The sequence below is a fragment of the Bicyclus anynana genome, chromosome 6 (genome assembly GCF_947172395.1).
Source record: "Bicyclus anynana chromosome 6, ilBicAnyn1.1, whole genome shotgun sequence".
In the NCBI taxonomy this organism is placed as follows: domain Eukaryota; kingdom Metazoa; phylum Arthropoda; class Insecta; order Lepidoptera; family Nymphalidae; genus Bicyclus; species Bicyclus anynana.
In genome coordinates this window covers 2,723,608-2,743,301 of record NC_069088.1, presented here as the reverse complement: position 1 = coordinate 2,743,301, position 19,694 = coordinate 2,723,608, and the positions used below count along the sequence as shown (strand labels likewise).

At 34.2% G+C, this 19,694-nt stretch overlaps 1 protein-coding gene across 1 annotated transcript in view; it reads left to right on the top strand.

Moving 5' to 3' along the window:
- Positions 1 to 19,694, top strand: part of LOC112054963 (uncharacterized) — a 70,605-nt gene that overhangs the window by 35,126 nt on the left and 15,785 nt on the right. Inside the window, exons 2-5 of the mRNA XM_052882027.1 lie at positions 6,186 to 6,343; positions 6,546 to 6,706; positions 7,623 to 7,990; positions 8,255 to 8,479. Of these exons, the coding sequence (XP_052737987.1) occupies positions 6,549 to 6,706; positions 7,623 to 7,990; positions 8,255 to 8,479 (751 nt within the window). The 5' untranslated portion in view covers positions 6,186 to 6,343; positions 6,546 to 6,548. The remainder of the gene's footprint in view (positions 1 to 6,185; positions 6,344 to 6,545; positions 6,707 to 7,622; positions 7,991 to 8,254; positions 8,480 to 19,694) is intronic.

Here is a 19,694-nt window from a genome sequence, read left to right as displayed (position 1 = left end):
CTTCGGTCCACATTGTAAAATATAAGCTAGTCTAAACCTATTTTTTTTTGTTTTTTTTTTAATCTTTACATGTTAGCCCTTGACTACAATCTCACCTGATAGTAAGTGATGATATAATCGAAGATGTAAGCTGGCTAACTTGTTAGGAAGAGGATGTAAACCCCTTTCAGTTTTTACACGACATCGTACCAGAACGGGTGGTAACTAGCAAGGCCGAAGCCTCTCGCCAGCCAACCCTGGGGCAATTAAGAAAATCTCAAATAAAGAGTGTGAATAGACACACATAGAACATCTATGTATGTCTATTCACACTCTTTACTTGAGATTTTCTTAAAGGAAGAGGAAGGCCAAGACAAACGTTTCTGATTATTCTCCTTAAAATCAAAGCCAAGAGAATACTTAAAGGGGATATTTCTTATTTATTTAAACGCTGATAATACTGAATATGAAAAAAGAAGCTAAATCTATGTTTATTTACACAATGAAAATACAATATTACTTATTGATTAACATGACATTGTAACACATGTTAGTCGCATTCAGTAAGCACTAATCTATGTTTTATTAAAACTAGTCGTATATTCTACGTAACAAGCATGTAATTTTGTAACTACCCGCATTAATAGCAGTTATTTATTTGATTATTTGTATTATTGAAATCGAATTCTGTACACTAAATTAATTATCTTAGATTAGTTATTAATTGTAATTCTCATATAAGCGAATTTTATGTAATTGTTTTGAGAAATTATAGATCTTAAACCAGACAATCTAAGATGGAAGCCGAATATCCGTTTCGGTTTCTACACGATAAACCGAAACGCTAAATAGCTTGACGGTACGTGCGCCTTTGCCGGTAGGGAGGTAACTATCCACGGCCGAAGCCTTCAGCCAGACGGGGACCAATTAAGAAAACCTCATACGGCCCAGCCAGGGATCGAATCCAGGACTCCGTCTTGTAAATTTATCGTGCAAACCACTCCAGATAATTGTTATGTAATTAAAATATTTTTGTATTTTCTTAAAATACGAACTATTGTTACTATTGTTATGTTATATTTTCAAAAATATTAGAGATCCTTTATAAAACTCCAGTAATGTAAACAAAGTGTAAAAAATTACCTAAAATATTATTTACGTACTGTACTACGACTTTGCAGAGCATATTATCATTTTAGGGTAGGGGTAGGGTAGGGTAGGATGGGGGTAGATTAGGGGTATGGTATGGAAGAATTGTTCGTAAGTCAAAGCGAAGCTTCTTGGATATTAATATCGTATTAATAGAATAGGAATAAAATAACACAAGCTGAAATGATTAAACTGTATTTCAAATAACTTATTACTCATTCTTAAACAAATCGTTACTTTGGTAGATGGATAATACATTAATTAAATTTACTCAACGCCACATAACATGTCAGCATCTTTTACATAGACCACAATACCAAACCAAACCTCAGAATAAAACCATAATCATTAATAAACAGTATAGATTAAAATATTTATCTGGAAGAAGGAGTTTTTATATGTTGTCTTATGTATTTATAATTATTTAAATAATTAAAAATCTAACAGTATTAAATAGTTGCCATTGTGATGACGTCATTTTCTTTTACAATGAACTCTCCGGTGTACGAAAAATGCGGTTGATATGATGTTAATTCTATTAAAAGATAATGTAAGTGTTATTTTCAAAGGGAAAACGGAGATAAACAAATCGACGTGTATATTTTTTAATGTATGTAACGTGTGAACACGTGTCACTATCTTGTGGCACTTCCTTCAAAGTGATCGATCGTTATCAACCCATATACGGCTCACTGCTGAGCTCGAGTCTCCTCTCAGAATGAGAGGGTTTAGGCCAATAGTCTACCACGCTGGCCCAATGCGGATTGGCAGACTTCACACACGCAGAGAATGAAGAAATTTTCTGGCGTGCAGGTTTCCTCACGATGTTTTCCTTCACCGTTTGAGACACGTGATATTTAATTTCTTAAAATGCACACAACTAAAAAGTTGGATGTGCATGCCCCGGACCGGGTTCGAACCCACACCCTCCGGAATCAGAGGCAGAGGTCATATCAACTGGGCTATCATGGCTCTCCAAAGTGACCAAAGTGATCAATAGGTAGAAAATATTATAATGTTATTATTTTTAAGGGACACCCTTTTCATGGGTACGTTAATGTTTTGAAGTCGTTTGTAATTTTTTTTTAATAATTATTAGCTATTAAGACTACGGAACTCGTAACTGTACGCTTGACTTAGCACGCAACTAATTGTATAAATTATGGACTTATGTATTATGTATAATTTAATAAAAATGAGGATACTAGCCAAATTGTTTGAATATAATGAAATCGATCCTGTTAAATGCATCCTATTTGTTATTTTTTAAATTTGCCGGCGATTGCTAAAACATATTTTTGAATTTTTTTTTTCTTTGCAAGTAAGCCCTTGACTACAATCTCATCTGACGGTAAGTGATGATGCAGTCTAAGATGTAAGCGGGCTAACTTGTTAGGAGTAGAATGAAAATCCACCCCCTTTTCCCCTTCCACCCGGTTTCTACATGACATCTCTCCGGAAAGCTAAATCGCTTGGCGGTATGTCTTTGTCGGTTGGGTGGCAACTACCACCGAAGCCTCCCACAAGCCAGTCTTGGACCAATTAAGAAAACCTCAATCCGCCAAGCCAAGGATCGAACCCAGGACGCTATGTTTTATGTTATATAAATAACATAAAACATAGTTTAATATATGTTTCAGTTTGGATCGTGCCGCGATGCAAGAACCAGCTCATGACTAAGGGCCCCGTATGGGTTCGAAACTAATCGGGTATACTCCGACCTAATATTACTTGAGTTTAAGCTGTGTTTCATAATCAATTAATATAAATAACACTCACGATAGCTTAAATTCTAAAAAACTATGGCATTTTAAAAAAGCTTAATTGTGGTTTAAATGTCTGCTAAGAATTGTGTAAATAATTATAAATACTTTGAAAAAATACATTTACCTTGAAGTCCCAGATATATCTACACTTCAATTTCATTTATGTACGTATGTATTGATAATTTTATGAATTAAGATTGATCTCATGAAACTAAGTTTACCCTATAGTTGCCGTTAAAAAGTTGTAATTAAAAATAACCATAATGATTTTATTTTTTGAAAGTGTAATAATTATATGCCTATAATCCTGTACATTTTTTATTAAATAATATTTACCATTCCACCTTTAATATCTTTGCGTTTATATAATTAACATTGTATCTTTAGGTGACGATTTCTTCCAATTATTAAAACCTAACATAAACATTTTTCCAATTAAACCTGTGCGTAAGTCGTACGTACGAAAAATAGTTCAACATGAATTGAACCTAAGAAATAAAGTGCAATTAGGAGCCGTGATAGCCCAGTGGATATGACCTCTGCCTCCGAATCCGGAGGGTGTGGGTTCGAATCCGGTCCGGGGGATGCACCTCCAACTTTTCAGTTGTGTGCATTTTAAGAAATTAAATATCACGTGTCTCAATCGGTGAAGGAATACATCGTGAGGAAACCTGCATACCAGAGAATTATCTTAATTCTCTGCGTGTGTGAAGTCTGCCAATCCGCATTGGGCCAGCGTGGTGGACTATTGGCCTAACCCCTCTCATTCTGAGAGGAGACTCGAGCTCAGCAGTGAGCCGAATATGGGTTGATGACGACGAGAGTACATCATCAAAATATAAAAAAGATACAAATATTTGCAAACTTTTCAGTATTTTTTGGAAATTTTGGTTTACTGATACCTTTAATTACTGAGCTATCAAGTAATACATTAATGTAGGTAATTATTTATTAATGTTTAATTTACACGCAATTAAAACACTCAACAACAATTACAGAACACACCTATATAATTGAGTATATGTTACACGAAGTGGTACTAATGATAAATCACTGAATAAAGAATGTCCAGAATGAGTCCAGAGAGAATGATGAGAAAAAACAAATGTAACGCGTCTCCTTGATTTCCAAATTTAACACTTACAACAATTACGTAAATTAATTTCATAATCAATAATTATTACCAATAAAATACTCCACCTTATTTCTTTCTTGTAAACAACTTTTAAAATATTTAAAAATTTAAGTAACATGCCATTTTTTTCGAATAACATTGAAAATTACTGATGCGACGCTTCATGTTCTACTGACTCGAGTATATTTGTATTTGTAATGGCTAAGACCGTCGAGTTCCGTGCGCTCTATCTGCCTATTAATCTTTAATCTGTGTAATGTAAATAAGTAATGAAATCAGAAAGATCAGTAAAAAATATAGGATTATATTTATGAGTTAATACGCTTATAGACATTAGATTAGTACGATATTAGTCGTTGTCATGGACAGAGTTACATTTTCAGTTAATGGTGTTAAACATTCAGGTATGCATAACTATTTACAATAAATTAAAATGAAATTTTAAAATTTTAAATAAATTTGATCACTTAACAACAAATAAATTATTTATACGTAGTAAATAATAAACACTAGCATTGATGGAAAAAATCAATTACGAATCTACTATATAAAAATAAGTCGGGTTTTCCTTCCTGACGCTATAACTCCAGAACGCACGAACCGATTTCCACGGTTTTGTATTCGTTGGAAAGGTCTCGGGCTCCGTGAGGTTTATAGCAAAGAAAATTCAGGAAAAATTTCAACGTAGGGTAGGGGTAAGGCTAGGGTAGGGGTAGGGTAGGTTTAGTTGAAAGTTTACATCGAGTTTCACGCGGACGAAGTCGCGGGCATCCGCTAGTAAAATATATAAATTAAAACTAAAAATTACACAGTATATTAAATTTAAATTTATAATAAATAAAATATTATTTATAATAAATACACACCATCTAATTGTTCACTCAGAGGCAAGGTAATCAAATGCAGAGCCAAAGCAAATACACTAGCACTATTACCCCTCTGGATAGCAAGGCTTAACCTTTGGGCCAAATAAGCGCCAGCTCTTGGATACTTATTACGAATATAGCTATTTATTTGTACAGCGGAACACATTGAAAGATAATAACAAAATGCAGTAACAATTTCATCACTTTTAATTTGCTGAATCTGTTCCTACCCAATGCACCTGTCTACGCAATATACAAACAATCGTAGACAGAGAAGTAGCTACAATAAACCAATAAACATTAAACATAAATCAAAGACATCGAGTTAAAACAACATATAGTTGTCATTAGACATCGTTGAATAAGTTGTATCCGCGGCTGCAAGGCTGCTTTCGATAGAGAGACGAATATCTTAGCATTCCATGGATTCACCGTGCAGGTGCCGGGTCCATCGCGTAGTAGAGAGAAAAACACCATGCAAAGTCCAGGACTTGTGACTACTGGATGTAGGGTTAAGGAATTCCTTGACGATCGATCAATATTCCCCTTCTCTGCTCGTGTTGTTTTCCCTACCTACCAATCCAAATTTGGTAAGATCCTATTAGAGCAGCTTTGGATACTCGTTCTAATATAAAACTAGCTGCACTTCTAGAGAGGCCAAGGTCTTTAAGCAAGTTATAGAGATATTTTGCTAGTAATCCTCTCGCACCTACTTCTACGGCGTACAGACTAACTACATATCCATTTTTAGTTAGTTAATTTGCATAACATTTATTCACTTTTAAACTGTGGTCTTTCGGAATTATAGTCTCCCACGGCACAGTAGGCTCTACAAGTCTTTACTATTTCTTTTATATTTTTATTTATTAATACTAATATGATACTCGTAAAGCTGAAGAGTTTGTTTGCTTGAAAGCGCTAATCTCAAGAACTACTGGTCCGATTTGAAAAATTGTTTCAGTATTAGATAACCCGTTCATCGAGAAAGGCTATTGGCTATATGTTATCCCCGTATTAAAACCGCGTGGCGTCGGCTAGTGTCGTGTTAAAAAGTTACGAGTAGTGTAAATATTTATTGTTTTTATTTTATTGTTTTATATGAGATAAGAAAGCAAAATATTAAAAAAAATATATAATACACAAATTTAATGTCCACAGACAAAACACTATCAACGTTTTCTTTCTCTGTCTTAAGCTCAACATACTTTTCACTTCAATACCAGAGATTCATAAATATTTTTCATATCCTTTTATAGTTTTAGTTTTTAAATTAATGTGTATGATCAATAGTTGGTGGTGAGGTGCGCTCCACCACCACTCTGCTGGACTACCTGCGCCGACACCTGGAGCTGCGCGGCACCAAGTACAAATGTCTGGAGGCGGGCTGCGGCGCGTGCATCGTCAGCGCGGTCAAATGCCACGGCGATGCTCCTCAAGGCGTGAACTCGGTAAGGTGCACAATAGTTGGTGGTGAGGTGCGCTCCACCACCACTCTGCTGGACTACCTGCGGCGACACCTGGAGTTGCGCGGCACCAACTACTAAATGTCTGGATATATAAATATTGACATCCCTTAAATTTATCTTATCTTTTATAATAAATTTCCAATATGATTTAATGTAGAAAACAGTTTAAAAATATCATTTACAGTGTATGGTCATGATAACCTCATGTCAAGACTGGGACATTACAAGTATAGAAAAAGTGGGCAACAGATTGGAAGGATATCATCCGCTGCAGACCACGCTAGCGGCTAAGGCTGGCTCGCAATGTGGCTACTGCTCTCCGGGTATGGTCATGAATATGTACAGGTTAGTATTACAAGTTTAAGTCACATTTTGAATTATCTTTCCTTTATCTTTATAACCAAAAGTATTAACGTAGTAGTATTAGAAAGAAGCTTCTAAATTATATTTATTCGTTCACTAGCGGACGCCCGCGACTTCATCCGCGTGAAAATTGATGTAAGCTTTCAAGCCCTATTTCACCACTTTATAGGATGAATTTTAAAAATTTTTGAATAACATTATATTTTGTATTTTTCTTATGATTTATGAAAAAATTGTTAAAACTGTAAGTCAAAAATGAAGGACTTTTCATACAAACTTTCAACCCCTATTTCACCCTCTTTTCATTTTATTTTTGCAATAAAAAGTATCCTATAACCTTCTCCTTATTATGATTTTAAACCGTGTCAAGTTTCATTTGAATTTATTTAGTTGTTTCAGCGTGATACCCGAATAACAAAAAAACACGGACAGACAGACAGACTGACACACAGACAGACAAAAAATCGAAAAAATATATTTTTAGCTTCAGTATCGATTTTATAATGCCCCCTTACAACAATTTTCAAAATATCTTCAATATACAGAATGTACAAAATGTGCAGAATTCATATTATAAGTATACTGTAGTGTAGTAGACTTTAGATGGCGCTGGCGTCCTTTATGCCACGCTAACGTTTGTTGTTACAAATGGTACAAGTAAAAATCTCAAATTGCGAATAAATGTATAGAATTTGACCAGTTTTATTATAAGTATAGATATAGATTTATAATAGGAGCTAGTCGTGTAACTGTTCGTAAAAATTAAAATAAAGGAATTCGTACGGTTTACGTGTAAATAGTTACTTTCTTTAAATTATATATTTAAATATATAATTTAAAGGAAATAACTATATATTAAGTAAGATGTAACAAAAGATAATCCTTACAAAATTTTTAGTTATTTGAAAGCAAAGCCACGTACAATGTTAGAAATAGAAAGAGCTTTAGGAAGCAATCTATGTAGATGTACGGGGTACAGACCAATACTGGAGGCATTCAAAACTTTTGCCTCAGATTGTCCAAAACCAAGCGACATATTGGATATTGAAGACTTGAAAATATGCAACAAATCTGGAGATTTGTGCATCGAGTCAAAATGTGAAAATTCCGAATGGTGCATTGTACCCAAAAAGAATAAGGTCCTATATATAAAACTAAGTGATGATAGAGATTGGTTTAGAGTGGACGCTTTGGATGAAGTGTTTAATATATGGCAAGAAAAAGGAACGGAATCTTATATGCTTGTCAATGGAAATACAGGAAAAGGTAAGAATAATTATTTAGTATTCTTGAAATAATAAAAATATCATGTTATAAAGTATAACATAATTCCCATGTTAGTACTTGTGTGGTAATAGAGATTAAAAATATAGCATGGTTATATTATTCTCTCTTTATTTGATTTCTAGTATTGTGACCAATCAAAAAAATATCTAAACATACACATTACATTATTAGTGAGTTTATTTATCATATTAATCCTTTAAAATTGTCTAAACCACTTTTAGTAAATATAATTTTTTTTTTCAGGAGTTTATCCAATATTGGAGTATCCCAAACTGTTGATAGATATAAGTGATGTATCAGAGCTTAAAGGTTATTATTTAGATCAGAATTTGGTGCTTGGAGGTGGAACGACGCTATTTGAAGTTTTGGAAATTTTTAAATCTTTAGCTAACACGGAAAATTTCACTTATCTTAAAGTATTGTGTGATCACATTGAAAAAGTTGCTCATGTAACTGTAAGAAACGTAAGTGTTACTTTCACCGTATTTATATTTTTTAAAAGAGGGAGCATAGTTTGATTGCTAAATAAAGTTTTTAAGCTTATGCTCCTACCATTTCAGTATACCTGCATTTTGTGATTAATTGCGTTGTCCTGTGCTTCTTGGATTATACTTATATCTGTAATTAGTTTTTAAGAAGTTATACTTCTGTTTCTCTGTAACGTAACAGGGGCCTCATTCCCATAAGTGTAGGCAGAGACCGCGTCCTTCAATATTGAGAATATACCGTATTTGGTGCCACGTTCGCTTCGTCTACCCCTTCTAACATTTTCTTTCACACTTGCCTTTATAAATATTTTTTGTTTCTTACTATCTATTATTCTTGTTGTGTACGATATTATTTTAATATTCCTATTCTTTATTATTTTTATCGTTTCAGCTTGCCACTGTGGCTGGAAATTTATCTTTGAAGAATCAGCATTCTGATTTTAAATCCGATATATTTCTATTATTTGAAACTGTTGGCGCGGCGGTGACAATATGTAAGTTTATTTGTAAATACGTTCAGAACCCTAAAAAGCCGGTTTAGTCCATCTAATTTAGTTATCGCCGTGTTCTGTGATTAATTACTATGTATTAGAGATGATACATGATAATACGCTGAATATCTGTTAACTTGAGGCATAGTTTAAAGTTAAGTAAAGAGCAACAACCACACGCTTCAAAGATAAACATAGCAGTGTTACCTGGTGGTAGACATAAGCGTCAGAATTGCGTCTTTAAGAAAGTTTACTTTCCCTGTCTAATCTTCTGTAATCGTTTCAATTCCACAAAAGTTAATTCAAAGTGGGAAAGCAAAGACAAAATATCATAAAATCATGTTAATAATGATTTTAATATTCAGTTTTAGATTTTATTGCATATTAGCGGACCCCGCAGCTTCGTCCACCCTTAGACCTCTATAATACAGCCCTTACAGTAGTATCGCTGAAAAATGGAGTAACTTTTCTCGTTTTCCCAACATTTCCCTTCACTGCTCTGCTCCTATTGATGTTAGCGTCATGAAAAGTATACTATAACCTGCCTATATAAGAGTATGAAGAATAATTGTACAAGTTTCATTAAAAACCATTGAGTAGTTTTTGTTTCTATAACGGACATACCGACAGACAGACAAAATTTTTACTGTATGCATTTTTGGCATCAGTATCGATCTCTAATCATACCGTGATAATTATTTTGGAAATATATTTTATGTACAGAATTGACCTCTCTTATATTAAGTAAGGCCCATAGTTAGCGACCAAGTCTCAGATCCTTAGGTCAACATTGGCAACACGCACTGTTCGAAGACTTTTGTCTTCAAAGTACATATATTAATAGTTGTTTTTATTTATTTACAGTAACGGCCCCTGGAAACAAAGTTGTTTTAACAATGCAAGAATTTCTCTTGGAAAATATGAGAGGAAAAATAATTCTCAACATTCTTTTACCGCCCCTGAGTGATGAATATAAAATAGCCACATTTAAGGTATAAAATTATAAAATATAGACAATTAATAGAAAAAAAATTACAAATAAAATTATCTTAGAATAATGTATCTTCAAGTTTCCAGCGAAACATCAAAATCGTAGCAACACACAAAAAACACAGTTTAGAAATGCTTCGGGATCATAAGTTGAATGCTGGCTGTAGTGTGGTCTTATCAGGAGCTGAACGTCCGAGCCCATTTAACAACAGTGTCTTCTAACGACATCTATAAAACTCTAATTTACACATATTTACTGTATTTAATTGTTATTATTCTCGTATACGTAATCAAATCGGCCATCCAAAAAGATGGTTATCTCAAATTGCCAGATTTTTGAGTTGAATCTTTATGATCATTGCATTATACCTACGTGCTTGTGACATTTTTGGTATTTGTTTTTGTCAATTAATTTTTTATAACTGATAACATATATTTTTGTCAATTTTCAGATAATGCCACGTTCCCAGAACGCACACGCTTTAATACACGCAGGTTTTCTTTACAAAATTGATAAAACATTTACAGTTAGTGAAAGTAGGATTGTCTATAGTGGTCTCACTTCTACTATTACTCGTGCGTATGAAACTGAAATGTATTTAATAGGCAAAGTCCTTTTTAAGAATGAGACTTTGCAGTGTGCATTGGATATATTAAAGAAGGAGCTTGTATTTGTTAAACATTTGCTTGATCCACCAATCGAATATAAACTTCAAGCATCTTTGGGGCTGTTCTATAAGGTGATGTCCTTATATTTACATTATACAAAACATAAAATAACTTTTAATTTGAAAACTACAAATTTAAAGTGTAAATTTAGTACTCGCAATAGTTACAGAATTAGATTCCATTTAAATCTATACTCCGCGCCACGAAACAAGTCTCGTAGACGCGGCGCTAATGTTTTAATGGCGCTCATTGTCGTTTGGTAATATCGGTTTTATTGTCATCGTTTATGTAAGGCGCTGTCAGTTTTAGCCGCGGGACTTCTTTCGTGGCGCGGAGTCTGATTTTAAAGTTATAGCATATATTTGACGAGTTACAGATTAGTAAGAACTGGAACGAATTAACTTTATTTCAGGGTCTTTTGGAGTTATGTCCCACAAATATACTAAAACCAATTTATTGTTCTGGAGCCATCAAGTTAAGAGACAGTAGACCTGTTTCTAAAAGCCTTCAGGTGTTTGAAACGAGCCCGGCGTTGTGGCCTCTCAATGAACCTATACCAAAAATTGATGGCTTAGTAAGTTCCTAAATTTATTATTAGTCCTCTTATCAGGAGTTGCCTGATAGAGATTGCATACAGTTACAAGGTCAGCTTTGCTTGCTAAGTTTAAGTTTTTAATTTTTTGTCAAATTTTCTATTTATTCATGTATTTTTTTGTGCAATAAAGAATTTTTTTTTCTTCTTCTTCTTCTTCCAAATTCAAACATCTTTTTTGTCGTTAAAAAGTTATTTATTAACTACAGCTATATATTTTTTTTAAAAATAAATAAATAAAACTAACCAAAAATATGTTTACATACCAAGTTACATTTTGATATGGTTTCAGATACAATGCGCCGGAGAGTCAAAATATGCCGACGATACGCCATCTCTCCCAGGAGAAGTGTTCCTTGCATTTGTTTTAGCTAAAGTTCCACTTGGAACTATACAAAAGATTGATCCTTCTATAGCGTTGGTAAGAAGTCACTTAAACCCATCGTAATAGACTACAAGCCCTTGAACAAAAATTACCTGTGAAATGACCCAACGTGAATAACGCTTAGAAGGCTGTTACTATATCAGAAAATAACTCTGAGCACTATGCCGTCGTTTCTGAGCGGTACAGGTGAATACGCGAGTGAAGAGTAATGCTTGCGACCCTTATAATTCGACTCCTGCGCTAGAAAAATGTACGGCGTTTTCGGGTAAAGTATCTGTATATGCGTACAAAACGAATTGCACAAATGCCGTACAGTAATAAATAACCTATTTTGCTTTTGCAATTGTCGACAATTAAAAGTTTGTTCTGACTTCCGGCACCACCATTTTAGTACGGCACTAGGATTTTTGACATTTATTTTTAATCATCTTTAACACTCCGACCGGGATCGCGAGCGCCGCACAATTATTTCGCCTCGCGAAGGATAGAGACGAGTTCAAGAATCTGACTGCCAACCTTCGCTAGTCGGAGAGGCACCTTAAGAAGAAGATCTTTAACACTATAAACAATTATAATTAGTCGTAATTCATCATTTGTACCTGAGAAATTCCATTCACTCGCGTACTCATCACTGTACCGCTTAGAAATGACGGCATAGTATCCAGAGTTGTTTTCTGATATAGTAACAGCCTTCTAAGCCTTATTCACGTTGGGTCATTTTACAGGTAATTTTTGTTCAATGACTTTTTCAAATCAAAAACTGTTTCAAATCAAATCAAATCATCGTTTATTTGCTCAAACGATGATTTGATTTGAATTTTGTTGAATTACCATCATGTTCATTATCAGCCGATGGACGCCCGCTGCTAGACAAATATCCAGCGGCACACTGTAAGCCACTTGATGTCTTCAGTTCATCTAGTGGCTATCTAGTGGGTAGTTGGGCTGACCAACATTTCGCTGTCCGGTGCGGGGTCACCATTCCTGGGACACCAACGTCCATCGACTACAAGCATTGCTCGCTCAATCACCCGCTGAGTGGCTCTGAGTCTGTTGAATATAATTTTAAAATTTCTACATGGGATCATGGTTCTTTGTTTTTATGGTATCTATTATTATTGCTTACTCTTATGGACCGTCGACAGGTTGTGTTGACAAGTTACTTATAAAGGTGAATATATAAAAAAGTTAATGATTTAATAGAAGAAGACGTTAATTTGCAAAAGTTTGCAAATGATAAGCAAATAGTTAGTTACTTTGCATCCGAATGTTATATAGTCAAAACGTAAGTAAAACATTGTATCAGGCCTATTTATTACATCGGGGTTAAAAAAAGAACAAACATTTAAAAGGCAGTGGCCTTATCACAAGGCGTTCTTCTCCAGGCGACGCTTTGTTGTATACAAATAATATTATTATCATAAAGTAAAAACAAATAAATTAAACTATGCTTATAAATAACATAAAATTAACAATGACTTAAAAAATTTCATATTCACAACAATATGTAGGCATATTGTTGTTAATATGAAATTATTTAAGTTTTATTTTATTTGTTGTATTTCAGAGTGAACCGGGGGTTATAGCATTCTATTCAGCTGCGGATATTCCAGGAGTAAACAGTTTTATACCAGCACCTAACATAGGTAACACTAGAAACGAAGAATTATTTTGCAATGGTGAAGTGAAATATTATGATCAACCTATTGGTGTAATTGTTGCTGAATGTGAAAGTATAGCCAAAAAAGCAGCGAATTTAGTACACGTTGAATATTCAAACATAAGGAAACCCGTCACTGACATAAAAATAAATAAAAATGATCCTAATAAATATCAAATAACTTCTACACATCCAGCAACTGAAGTAGGACCTGATACTACAAAAATAATAAAAGGGGAAGATACAATATACTCACAGTATGCTTTCACTATGGAAACCTTAGCTTGCGTCGCGTATCCTACAGAGGAAGGAATGAAATTAATAGCTGCCACGCAATGGATGGACTTGGTGCAACAAGCAATCGCAAGGGTTCTTAAAATAGATGAAAACAGGTATAGTTAACATTTATCTGGGTTCACTAAACCGATTTAAAAAAATCTTTTATTTATAGTACGTCACGGTAGTTTTGAGTTTATATATATCATAGGCTATATATATTTGAGTGTGATAGGTACCAATACGAGTGCAGAACCAATGCAAAGTGTGGCAAAAACTGTGGAAAGTGTAGAAAATAATTAAAAAATATTGAACTATTTAAAACTATTTCTGAACGAGGTCAAAAATATAATATACGATAGTTACGAAACTACAGTAGCAAAAACTGTATCCCTCAATTTTCGTGGAAGTCACTATGGAAGTAATTTTAAAGACGTATCCACGTCAATAATTACAACGGAGGAAATTACCAACAATTCTGATTATTATCTACCAACGTCATATCTTACAGATAATATAATTATTTTTCTGGATACATTTTAGAGTAGACGTTTATGTCCGAAGACTTGGTGGTGGTTATGGCTACAAAATAACTAGGTCAGCACAAATTGCTGTAGCCTGTGGTCTGGTGGTTCACAAACTTAACCGTCCCTGTAGATTCACCACCCCTATCGATGTCAATATGAGGGCTACAGGAAAGCGTTTACCATGTTCTAGAAACTATGAAGTAAGTATTGCTTGTTATCAAGAAATTATGTAATGACAATATAACTATGTTATAAGATCAAATAATAATAATTAATGTGTTGGAACAGGTCCACGTCAATTCAAAAGGAAAAATTCAATATTTAAAAGAAGATTTCTTTAGTGATAATGGATATATATACAACGAACCTCTTATGCTATTTTTAGCCGATGATGTTTACTTTAACTGTTATGAGGTGTTACGTTGGGGCCATACGGGATATGATGCTGTTACAGATACTGCATCTAACACTTGGATCAGATCTCCTGGTAAGTATATAAAGTTAGTTTAGTATCTGATAAAGCATAGACTAGTAAGAATATATTTATTCAACAAGTTGTGCACCATGGCTTTACACCTTTTTTTATGTAGATTATGTTCCTATGCAAATATATGGATAAGCCATAATTATTTATAAAATAATTTGTGCCTCAAAATATTAATTACGATTTGCGTTAGGTATATAATTTGATCATGATTATATTATGATATATTTAATAAATATATTTGTTACTTAGGTACATTAGAAGCTATAGCGATGGCCGAATTAGTGGTTGAACGTATATCTTATGAGTTAAATTTAGATGCACTCGAAGTTCGTTCCGAAAATTTGGATAGAGAAAGATACAGCGACTTGTTAGAATTAACGGACACGTTGAAAAAGAACTCTGACTATGATAAACGTAAAATTGAAGTAATTGATTACAACAAAAACAACAGGTGGAAAAAACGTGGTTTAAGATTTAGTTGGCTTAGGTTTCCAACTCATTTATTTCTTAATTTGGAAGTGAATATGTCGGTTTACTCAGATGACGGTACAGTATCTATAACTCATGGGGGTATTGAAATGGGTCAAGGGATAAATACTAAAGCAATACAAATAGCCGCATATTTCCTAAAAATACCAGTGGACAAGATACAAGTAAAGCCTAATGATACTATAATTGCACCTAATGGTCTTACCTCTGGAGCTAGCGTAACATCTCAGAATGTTGGAATAGGTGTGCGAAGGTGTTGTGAACAACTTTTAGCAAGACTTGCCCCTATACGTATTCAGTTGGTTAACCCAACCTGGAGGGAGTTAATTAAAGAAGCGTACAATCAACAAGTTGACTTGCAAGTGCATTATTATACAAACCTAAAAGATTTACAAATATATGACGTTTATGGAGTTACATTGGTTGAAGCTGAAATAGATGTATTAACAGGAGAACACACATTACTACGTGTTGATTTAATTGAAGACGTTGGTCGAAGTGTCAACCCCGAAGTAGATGTTGGTCAAGTTAGTCATTTTTAAAAATTATTTATCTGTAAATTAGACGTTAATAAGTTTTGAGTATGTCGATAATAAGCTAACATCAAAATATGTCTGAGTTACTTTTTTGTTTCTTTGTAGATTGAAGGGGCCTTTATTTTCGGCCTCGGATACTGGACAAGTGAAAATCTAGTATATCACCCTGACACCGGCGAGCTACTAACTGATCGTACTTGGGAATATTGGATTCCTCAAGCTCTAGATATTCCACAAGACTTTAGAGTATATTTTAGAAGACGAGCGTTCAGTAATGAAGTTATTCTTGGAGCAAAAAGTAATTCCAATAGCATTTATTTTAGTTATTTGTATATTACATAATAAGTGTTACCTAAAAGTGCTAACAGAGTGATTACGAAATACATAATTATAATTTATAATATTTGAGAAGCAAACAATGAGATCGAGAAAAAATATTACACTTATAAAAAATAGACAAAATTGTATTTAAACATCAAATAGTAATTCGAATAGAGAATAGCTGCGATGTCATCTCATCATTTACAACCCATATACACAACGTCCACGGTCCACCACGCCGGCCCAATTCTGAGTCTGCTAAAACTATTATACTTTTTTTGATTTAAACGTGGTCTGGTATTCCTTTCAAAGATGTTTGTACAGTAAAATAAATATAACAGAGCTACTATAGTGGAAGTAGTATCATTGTCAACACTTTATACATCGTCTTCATGAATATCCGCATCAACAAAATACACAATATCCTCTGCCAACTCTTCACACAATGCCAGTAAATGCATATTTAGTGGTTTCGACCAGGACTTGTGCAAAACTTCTTTCCCCGTTCTAAGGCCACTGCCGACTTACAAGAAAACACAAAATCGCAAGGCGCTGCGTTAAAAAAGAAAAACGATACAGACACAAAACTAAGTCACCTGGGTAAAAAAATACCGTTGTAGATTTATGGGTTGATTTCTTAAAATGCACGTTAAGTTGAAAGTGCATGCCCGGATCGCATTCAAACCTACGCTTTCCGAATCGAAGGCAAAATTCAGATAATAAATAGAGGCTGTCACGGCTCTATCCGTCTACCATGTCTTCTAAGATGAGCATAACTATACCATTGAAGGCCTGTACTACATAAGTAGTTGTTTAATTGAAATACTTTAATTTAAAAAGTATTTTGATGCAATGTTTATTTAACAAAATTTCAACTAGATAGTATTTATTTGATGTTAAGAAAGATAGATATTTTTATTTGATGTTAAGAATGCCTCGTCAAATTATGCTAATTGTACTTGTATTTTTTATTTGTTAATATCATGTTCACCGATTTAATATTTAATTATTAGAATTATTAGTTAGTATAATATTATTTTTAATATTCATACACCTGTCAAGGTAGAAAGTATGTATGTCTACAGCGAGTTCTGTAAACCTTCTGTACTTTCTCATGAATAAATAAATTATTATTATTATTATTACTATAAACTTCTTTAGGTAACACAAACAAAGTAATGACACTACTACACTACTTTAAGGGTGGCCGCTCACTGACAATTTTTAGTTACCCGATAGTTGGACGACTTTTTAATTGTGCGTCATTTAGTTGGACGACTTAAGTTGGACAGATGTGCGGGCTGTCACACATCCGCTATATCTGTTCTATATGTTCTACCGGCCAATTATGTCGGCCAACTAAAAGTTTTTTTTTTTTATTCTTTACAAGTTAGCCCTTGACTACAATCTCACCTGATAGTAAGTGATGATGCAGTCTAAGATGGAAGCGGGCTAACTTGTTAGGAGGAGGATAAAAATCCACACCGATTTTCATCCTCCTTCTAACAAGTTAGCCCGCTTCCATCTTAGACTGCATCATCACTTACTATCAGGTGAGATTTTTCGGTTTCTACACGATACCGGAACGCTAAATTGCTTGGCGGTACGTCTTTACCGGTTGTGAGTGAGCGAGGCTCTTACTTACCATTATAAACAGAGTTTTTTTTGTTTACAGTTACAGGAGAGCCAGCTACGTGTATGGGAATATCAGTAGCTTTCGCTTTGAGAGAGGCGATTTCCTTGGCGAGGCTTGATTCTGGTATACCTACTACCCAGTGGTTCCAAATAGGTAATTGATAGATACCAATATTAAAAACCGGCCACGCGCAGTGTAGGGTTCCGTAGATTAAGTTTGCACTTTAATCCCTCATGTAATGCACAAAAATAATGATAACGATACCCCACACACACAATGGGATAGACGATAAAAAATTCATCCTTACTTTGCATGTGTGGAAGGACCCCAATAATTTTTTTCAAATTATAGTATGTCGTATTTATAGTGTATCTTCCTACTACTTTATAGACATAATTTAAATACATACCCGTATCAAATTTTAACGAGCCGTGGTAGCCCCGTGGATGTGACCTCTGCCTCCGAACCCCGGAGGGTGTGGGTTCGAATCCGGTCCGGGGCATGCACGTCCAATTTTTCAGTTGTGTACATTTTATGAAATTAAATATCATGTGTCTCAAACGGTGAAGGAAAAACATCGTGAGGAAACCTGCATACCAGAGAATTTTCTCAATTCTCTGCATGTGTGAAGTCTGCCAATTTGCATTCGGCCAGCGTGGTGGACTATCCCCTGTTATTCTGAGAGAAAACTCGAGCTCAGCAGTAACCCGAATATGGGTTGATAATGATGATGAGTAACATACGAGTAGGCAATATTTAATTCTAGTATTATCACAGGAATGGGAACTATGTGGGTGAAATCGCAAAGATAATAAGAATAATTACTGATAATGTTATACACAGAATGGGTTTGCTCTTGTTTTTATTCTGTCTGATGGAAATGGAATAGGAATAAAGATTATACACTTTTGATATGGCATAACTAAAAGATCACAATTTTATTGTAACCCAAAAACGGGAATGCTTTATTTCCTCTATTTCTTTATAATTTCGATGACCTATGCCAAAACGTTTTCCTCTCGTGTCTTTTTTTTGGAGTCTTAGGAACCAGCATATTTTCCTTTATCTAGGGAAACAAATGCAGGGTCAGCTGATTTTGAAATTTAAAACAGGCCTGAAGTCGACGCTCTCGTTACTCGCCTGGGAGAATGTGTGCTGCAACTCATCACATGTACAAATCTTTGGTTAAAGTTACCTGAATCGAAAGAAATCGAAATTGCTATTTCAGACATGTCAAAGAGTAGTTCGAAGAAGGTCGTGAACGAGAGCATTGCTTCGTTCATTCAATGGCAGACGTCCACGGCATCAAATAAATATTAGTAGTATTCATTTTAGAAAACGTGTTCCTTAAACATTTTTAATTCATTTTCTGAGAATATAACCCTAGAGTTAAGTGAAATACTCCCGAGCAACCTGTGTAAAGCTGAATGTTAATAAAAAATAATAATTTAGAAATTTATCTTTTTCAGATGGTCCATTCACGGTTGAAAAAATATGCGTCTCGTGCGAAACGCAATGCAAAGACTTTAAATTTTATTAGTTTGTACATAATTTAGTTTAAACCTTAATCTACATTAATATTATAAAGCTGAAGAGTTTGTTTGTTTGATTGATTGAAAGCAATAATCTCAGCAACTACTGGCCCGATTTGAAAAATTCATTCAGTGTTAGATAGCCCATTTATCGAGGAAGGCTATGTATTATCCCTGTATTCCTAGGGGAACGGGAACCACGCGGGTCAAACCGCGCGGCGTCAGTTAGTTTATAATAATGCACAAATCCCTTTTGATTGCACAAACAAATTTATATCATGACTACGGAACAGTCTCACGCGTGACTTAGCACGCAATTTATTCTGCAATCATCAATACATATAAATAAAATTGAGTGTCTGTTTGTGATTTCAAAATAACTATGTGTTTCATTTGTAACTATTTAATACTTACTTTTATTTGTATGTAAATTAAAAAGCGAAAAATAACATTAAATTGTTTTTTACCTGCTGATCAGATTGAAGGCAGCGCTAAGCCATTGTCATGTCAATTTAAGCCGTTCAAACTTAATGATATTCTTAAATTACTTGATTTACACCGCCTTCAATCTGATCAACCGGTAGAACATAATATAATATTTTTT